Source organism: Sabethes cyaneus, chromosome 3 (assembly GCF_943734655.1).
Source record: "Sabethes cyaneus chromosome 3, idSabCyanKW18_F2, whole genome shotgun sequence".
NCBI classification, from domain to species: domain Eukaryota; kingdom Metazoa; phylum Arthropoda; class Insecta; order Diptera; family Culicidae; genus Sabethes; species Sabethes cyaneus.
The window spans coordinates 116,547,864-116,556,108 of record NC_071355.1 but is presented as its reverse complement, the minus strand read 5'-3'; the positions used below and the strand labels follow the sequence as shown (position 1 = coordinate 116,556,108).

Genomic DNA, 8,245 nt, shown 5'->3' with positions numbered 1-8,245 from the left:
GAGTTCCTCGTTCGTAACCGTCACTTCCTCCCCGACCTCCAAACCGCCGTCGCCCACGTTACTTTGGATGTTCGGCATGGAGGCCGACCATCTCACGCTATGGTCTGAGATACTGAGACATATATTGTGCCGCTTCCTACATCAATTGCAGATTACCACCGAGCGAGAAGTTTTTGATGTAGGAAGCAATTGATGCAGGAAGCGGCACAATATATGTCGATAACCCAACCAAACCCGTCACATTCTTGATAAGTGGATTTCGCAGTCTCCTTTTGTCCAGCGCCTCTATGGTTCAAAGGTACAAGTACCAGCGAACCACATGCCCTGGCGGGTGTTGTGGGTTCGAATCCGGTTATAATCTCAGATTATAGCTTGGTTCGACTCACGCACCTTCCAGCATTGGACAAAAGTTAGGAGTCAAAATGACTTGACTTGAAAATACTTGTCAAGCGTAGCTACCAATACCTCCCCCCCTCCTTTCCGCTCTTCCCCTCCTTCACCAAAAAATTTCATTTCTTTCCCCTACCGTCCCTTCATCAATTGTAGAACCATCGTTTCAAAAAATATCACATGTCTTATGGCCCCGGCGTTATTCCGGAGTTCCCTGAGGTGCTGTGACATGGCTTTTTTTAGCTGAAGGTGACAAATATTTGAAATTTGTTTGCAATCTGTTGATTTTTGTAACCACATCATCAACTGTGGACATATTAGTTACTTTGCCGCAGTTACCGCTCTCAGATGCCATTCAAGCACGGAACGGATTTCGAAGGAACTTGTCCGAGACCTGACTTCTGAGAGACATGAGATGATTGCCAATCACGATTTTGTCGAGTGGTGATGTTTTTGATATGCGACACGACATATATTACTGATGCTGAAAATTCCCTTTATAGGAACAGGTTCCGGATTCATAGTGCCCCCCGGATCCGGATGGTGCGCACCATGGCTCGTAACTGCGGTAACTGATATGTCCATAGTCGATGATAGATTTACAAAAACCAATAGATTTAAAAAAAAAAATATTTCGCAACTTTATCTAAAAAGCCATGTCGTGGTCCCTCAAGGAACTCCGGGATAATTCCGGGGTCATAAGACATATGACCATTGTCTATAGACATTATGAAAATAGAAAAAAAATTCGGGACATTCCCCAAATTTGGTGCAAAAATATTGAAAGATATAAAAGTTTTTAAAAATACCATTTTGGTGAATTTTGCGATGCTAAAAATGATGTAGACCTTAAGGGGTTAATACAACTCATAAATTAAAAAATATAAAGAATCAAAGCACCTTGAATCTACTTAAGCATAACTTTGTCCTAATGTTTTCTGTCAAATTGTCAAATTGTATTAGGGGGAAGTCCTGTATGGCCGGACAGGCCTCTATACCCGGACACTAGCGATTTCTCAAAAATAAAGAATGATAAAAATATTTGGAAAGAATAGGACAATAGTACCGTTTACGTAATATTTTTATCATTTTTTGTATTTGAGAAATTGCCGGTGTCCGGCCATACAGGACTTCCCCCTAATCACACTTCCCATTAATCACACAAAATCGCCATTAAATTTTCTGTTACAAACTTCGCCGACCTTAGTTACACTTTATTCAAACACGATTTTCCCTGTGAAACACTTCGTTAATTTTAAAAACTTGTTTTCCCGAAGATTCCACAACAATAATACACTTGTCGTCCCTTTAGCATTGAATAGCAAGGAATTTCGCGGAGTTATTGGCATTGAAATCCAACTGATGAAGTAATAAAACTTTTAATCCACTTTTAAAACTTTGTACCGTTAGGGAAACTGTAATATTCAAGATAAATGATCGATATTTAGTTAACTAGGGTAGACGCACCATTAGTGGTGGTAGTACCAGTAGTGGTGGAAACATGAATTATTCCATTATTTTTGCAGATTTTGTTACGAGTTTGATAAGTATCGAACTACCAGTAACAGTATTATTTGATAAGTATCAAACTTGTACCAAAATCTGCAAAAATAATGGAATAATTCGAGTTTCCACCACTATTGGTACTACCACCACTAATGGTGCGTCTACCCTAACTTTTTTTTATTGATTTTGTTCTAATTTCTGCAATTTTATAAAAGAAATGACATAACTAAAGACCATACAACGAAAATGGGTTTAAAAAAAGTCAAATGGCGAAATTTGGATCCATAACTAAAAATGGATACCATATTTCGCCACTTTAATTTGATGCATTTTTCAAAATTATCCAAACTTTAAAGTGAAATCGATATGCAATTAGTTGAAATATTGCACATAGAATCATATTAGTCAAAAATAATTGAATAATGAAACAGTTTGAGTACATTTTTCCCCAATATTATTTTCGCCTCTCGTTTTGATTTTGTAAAAAAATATGCACTTAGTATGAGATGGTATTTTCAAATTGTAAGTGTTGGGTTAGGTTCACTAACTCCGATTGAGCAACACGTTTTTCTGTGTGTGAGCTTTTAGCTGCAACCAAACCTTTATTTTAGAATAATCAATTATAATTTTTAGATTTACAACTTACAAATTTGGTGTGGCTTGAATCGTAATATCCACTAAGCTGCTATTATCCGTACTATATTTAGGTTGAGTAACAATCATTAGCACTAAGCATTATTTAGGTTTTATCAATTTGTACTCACACTAGGTTTTAATTTAGATTTAGCATATGCACGGTATAACTAGGTTTATTGAGCAATATAATATAGGTTTAATGTAAATATCGAATAGAAAATCACTGTTAATCAGTGTAAATTTGTAAAATTGAATCTGTAGGTTTCAACTCGTGGCTTTTCTGTGCCTCTACGATTTGTCTCTCACAAACAAACCGAACGTGACGTTATCACTCGGCGACGTTATCACTTTTGACATCTGCACTGTTATCTGTAGCGTTACTACGATGAGGGGTCCCGTCGTTACATACCCCCACCCGTAAACCTTGGTGAGTGTCCGAAACCTGTGAAGCACCGAATCCTGGTTTACTATTCGTCTCGACGTCCAGTACAGCCAATTTCACGGCTGGTCTACGCAGAATCCCCGTTGAAGTCCACACTAACGCCTGCCGCACACTGCCGTCTCGTCCGGGTATTATACGTTCGATTCTTCCACGTAGCCACTGCTTCCTCGCCTTTCCGTCAACCACCAACACTAAGTCGCCAACCGCTAAGTCCTTCACGTCCTTGAACCACTTGCTTCTCCGTGTGATCACAGGAAGGTACTCTTTAAGCCACCTGCGCCAGAAATCATCAGTAATATATCTTGCCAATTTCCAACTATTACGGAGCGTTAAGTGAATGTTCATCTGTTCAGTGGGTATAAATTTTTCTCCAGAAGAATTGCCTAGCAAAAAATGGTTGGGCGTTAATGCCTCTCGATCGGCAGACTCCAACGAAATAAATGTAAGAGGTCTGGAGTTGATCAAGACCTCGGCTTCCAAAAGAATGGTCTCCAGGGTTTCGTCGTCAGGTTTGCGCGGCCCATTTAGGGCTGCTCCGATAGCTACCTTCACCGATCGGACTAGTCGCTCCCACGCACCTCCCATGTGCGGGGCTGATGGGGGGATGAATTTCCATGTCGTTTGCGAGGTCGCGAACTTACCGGACAGAGCTTTGTTTCTTGCCTCTATTTGTGCCTTAAGCACATTGCTATTACCTTGGAAACATGTGGCATTGTCTGTCCAGATTTCTCTAGGTAGACCTCTGCGTGCCACGAAACGTTGCACAGCCATAATGCTAGAATCCGTGCTTAATGAATGCACCACCTCTAGGTGCACTGCTCTAATCGTGAGGCAGGTGAACAGCGCCACCCAGCGCTTCACGTTGCTTCGACCTGATTTCACGAGCACTGGCCCGAAATAATCCAACCCGGTAAATGTGAAGGGTTGAATAAATGCTGTCAAGCGCATCTCGGGCAGTGGAGCCATCGCTGGTGGTTTCGGGGTTGCCTTCGCTAGACGACAGACGACACACGACTACGCAAAATGCTCTTCTCATCCAGAAAGGGACACAAAGTGTAGATTGAGCTGCATTTGTTCACGGTGGCGTGGCGATTTGCAGGTGATCCTTGCGACTTGATAAGTATAGCGATTTCCTCTGCATAAAATTCATTTTGAGCTGTTTTGATTAGTACTTCTTCGGCTCGCCGGAGCTCGTCGCTGGTGAGATTACCGAGTTGCAAATCCTGTTTCATTAAACGCCGACGAAAATTATCAATGCCACGAAAAACATATGCGGCCACGCGATGCATTTTAGTCCAGCGATTGAACCTTTCGAATACCATATTCGGCGCTAAATGTACTGCGAGAAAGTGGGTAGGACGAAGTTCTTCCTCAGTCGGAACAACTATTCGCTGCTTAGGCCACCGCTCTTCAGGTTCGTACAGGAATGCTGGTCCTCGGAACCAGGGATTTTCTGCTGTCACATGTGGTAATTTGTTCCACTTGGTGGCTAGATCGGCCACATTCTGCTTACTTGGTACCCACCGCCACTCCGATTGGTGTGTCGAAGATAGGATCTCCCCAACTCGAACTGCGATGTATTTATGGTAGCGCCGATGGTCAGTAGAGCGAATCCATGCGAGTACCGTACTCGCGTCGCTCCAGCAGTAGCGTTGACTGACTGTAAAGGTGTGATGTTTCTGGATAGTTTCCATTAGGCGGACGCCCAGGACCGCTGCTCTGAGCTCGAGTCGAGGTATTGATAGTGTCTTGAGCGGCGCTACCTTGGTTTTAGCTGCTCCAAGCGCCACCTCTGCCCCACACTCGGATTCCAAACGGAAGTATACCGCACAAGCGTACGCGCTTTCGCTTGAGTTAACGAAAAGGTGAAGTTGTAAATTGGAACGTTTCGTCGACGAACGAAAATAACAGCGCGATATGCGCAGCAGGTCGAGCTGTTGCAGTAATTTCACCCAGTGCTGCCAGCGCTCGTTGAGATCTTGCGGAATTTGCTGGTCCCATCCTATTCCCGCGGCCCACAGCTCCTGGATCAGAACCCAGTGGGTCGAAAAGACTCATCACCACTTTAGCTACTTCGCGTTTGGTAGGAATATGGTCGCAATCCAACATGTATTGAAGATCATCTCGTGTACTAAAGGAATAGATGAATACATCTTCTTTGGGAATCCACCTCATCCCCAACACTGACTCGGGCTTGCCGTCCCGCACAAGGTGCAAGTTTTTTGCATTTTCCTCAGCCACTTCGCCTATTCTTTGCAAAACGTCTGACTTGTTAGACAGGAAGCGCCGGAGAGTGAAACCTCCTTTCGAGTGCACCAGCCTGACCTCGTTAACTACTGCAATAGCCTCTTCGACAGTCTCGAAGCTGTCCAAATAATCGTCCACGTAGTGTTTGTTTTTGTATTGCTGCTGCGGCTCGTGGATAATCGCTGGCGAACTCATCTGCGTTAATGTTTTTCACATATTGCGCTGATGCTGGGGAACAGGATGACCCGAAAGTGGCGACGTTCATTATATAGATCTGAGGAAGATCTGTAGTGCGATGTCGAAATACGAAGCGCTGCGACTGGCAATCTGGGAAGCGTATTTTAAGTTGATGGAACATTTCCATGATGTCACCCGTCACCGCAACTGGGTGCTGGCGAAACTGTCATAATACCATCGGAAGAGGGGTCAATAGATCGGGCCCCTTTAAAAGCCGAGAGTTGAAGGAAACATCGCCTATTTTTGCTGCTGCGTCCCAGATCAGACGAACCTTGCCAGGCTTCCTGGGATTTGTTATAACACCTAGAGGAAGATACCATATGCGACTGGGTTCAACCGAGGTCAATTCGGTCAAACCCGCTTGGTGGGCGTATCCTTTCTTTTCGTAGTCCACGATTTGTTCACGCACACGTTCTAGAAGGTCTGGCTCTCGTTGAAGTCGACGTTCCAATGCCTCCAAACGTCGGACGGCCATTGGGTAGCTGTCGGGAAAATTCGGGCTATCCGTGTTCCACAGCAGGCCTGTTTCGTAGTTTGGTCCGGTAGGCGTGCGCCGAGTTGTTTCTTGCAGCAGTTATACGGCACGTTTCTCGTCGGCTGACTCCACGATCTGACACGAATCAGTAACTCCTGCATCTTCGAGGGTGAAATAATCACGAAGCTGCTCGTTTAGTTCGTGATCCCGATCGGAAACCGTTCCCATGTGAAACCCAAGAAGCGCTGATTGGGATGATTTGTTTGGAACATATCCATAAACGCTCCATCCTAGGCGACATTTTGCAGTAACCGGATATGTTTGTCCTCCTTCGCGTAATTTTAGGGGAACGCACAACCTCAAATTGTCCAGACCGATAAGTAATTTGGGTTCAATCGTATCATAGTCGTCGAGTGGGAGGCCGCGCAGATGGGGAAAACGATTCGCTAGATCGTGATACTTTAAGCTTTGAGTCGGCAGAACCAGACGACTAACTGTCCTAGCGTTGAAGAGAGAGTATCGTGAACTATTGCTTTTACCAGAAATGTCGATTTGCACACGTTGTGACTTTGGCTCGACCCGTGTTACATTTGCAGTCCACTTCAGTGTTAGCGGTTCCGATTTCCCATTAGCACCAAGCCGTCTTGCAATAGATTCATCCAGGAGAGTATAGGATGATCCCTCGTCAATAAAGGCGTACATTATTTCAGAGGTATTGTTGCCATATAAAATAACAGGGAGTATGCGGAAAAGTGGCCACTGTAAATCTCCAGAGGTTACATGGCTAGATGATACGTTTATTCGATCAGAAGAAGGGGAGGAATGCAAAAGAGTATGGTGCTTCTGTCGGCATTCATCGACACCACAACCATGCCAGGATCTACACGGCCATTTGCCATGATTATTGAGACACGTTCTGCAGAGTCCTTTTTGCTGTACCAGCTTCGACGATCCACGCTCGCGATGTTGAATTGCTGGCAATCTGCCACTCGATGACCTACTCGCCCACACGATAGGCACGGCTTGCCCGTCCTAACACTGCTTTTGTTACTAAGCGTCTGTGCTGGCTTTTCATCCGCACAATGGGCTTGAACGATTACCGTATTTCCTCGGGGTTTGCTGTTCCTATTTTCATTTGGCATGGTAAACTTTGGTACACTATAACCCGGAACGCTAAAGGAAACTTCGCTTGCTGATGTCACCAGTCCCGACATAAACTCACCAAAGGTGTCAAGAGTTGCAATTTCATGATGATTTTTATAAACTGCCCAATCAAGGCGCAACGAGCCGGGTAGCTTTTCTACCAGTTCCTGCAACAGTACAGGGTTCGTAAGGTGATTAGATTGCTGAGCTGCCTTGAGATGATCCACGAGGTTCTGCACAGCAAGACCGAAGTGTATAACCGTTTCTAGTCGATCCTGCCTCGGCGGCGGAATTTGGTTGATTTTGTTCACCAGCGATCTGATGAGGAGCTCCGGTCGTCCAAAGAGGATACGCAGAGTCTGAATGACGTTCGGTACACTACCTGGCAAAAGCAATCGGCTTTTCACCGACTCCAGGGCGTTTCCTTTCAAGCACCGCTGAAGCTGCACTAAATTTTCCGCATCCGAATAACCGCAGGTCGCTGTAGACTGCTCAAAATTACTTATGAAGATAGGCCAGTCTTCTGGATTGCCGCTAAATACGGGCAGGTCCTTTCCCAATACCTGGCCTTTGAACCTGCCTTAGATCCTTTGGGCGCTCGTGTCTCGTCGACCGGCACTTTCAGTTGGCCCTTACCGGATTTCACTTCCTTCACTTGCTTTAAACATTGCTTGCATAAGTATGCAGCATCCGGCAACCGGATTTGAGCATCCACACCTGCACATCTAAAATGTTCCCAGCGCTCGCATTTGTCACACTGGACCATCTCATCCTCGGCCGAGTCCACCCGTTTACAGGACTGGCAGTTTTGTGGGGAATTGTTCTCTGCCATACTTCCGATCCCTAACAAATTTCTAAAAGAAATGTTGGGTTAGGTTCACCAACTCCGATTGAGCAACACGTTTTTCTGTGTGTGAGCTTTTAGCTGCAACCAAACCTTTATTTTAGAATAATCAATTATAATTTTTAAAACTTTTAAAACTTTGTACCGTTAGGGAAACTGTAATATTCAAGATAAATGATCGATATTTTGTTAACTAGGGTAGACGCGCCATTAGTGGTGGTAGTACCAGTAGTGGTGGAAACTTGAATTATTCCATTATTTTTGCAGATTTTGTTACGAGTTTGATAAGTATCGAACTACCAGTAACAGTATTATTTGATAAGTA

General features: G+C 44.4%; 1 protein-coding gene across 1 annotated transcript; it reads right to left on the bottom strand.

The window, feature by feature from the left end:
• Window positions 1–3,966: 3,966 nt before the first annotated feature.
• Window positions 3,967–5,933, bottom strand: LOC128740054 (uncharacterized). Its single transcript, XM_053835564.1, has 3 exons — window positions 5,730–5,933; window positions 5,048–5,416; window positions 3,967–4,998 (listed from the first exon to the last, which is right to left on the bottom strand). Exons 1-3 carry the CDS (start codon window positions 5,931–5,933, stop codon window positions 3,967–3,969), a joined length of 1,605 nt encoding a protein of 534 aa, XP_053691539.1.
• Window positions 5,934–8,245: the final 2,312 nt, after the last annotated feature.

What these genes read in the sequence shown, in the direction of transcription:
- LOC128740054 (XM_053835564.1), bottom strand. Translation starts at nt 5,933, where the DNA reads ATGGCCGTCCGACGTTTGGAGGCATTGGAACGTCGACTTCAACGAGAG. An exon ending in ATCCCAGGAAGCCTGGCAAG is followed by an intron (nt 5,417 to 5,729) that starts GTTCGTCTGATC and finishes ACATTAACGCAG; the next exon opens with ATGAGTTCGCCAGCGATTAT. An exon ending in ATATTCCTACCAAACGCGAA is followed by an intron (nt 4,999 to 5,047) that starts GTAGCTAAAGTG and finishes GTTCTGATCCAG; the next exon opens with GAGCTGTGGGCCGCGGGAAT.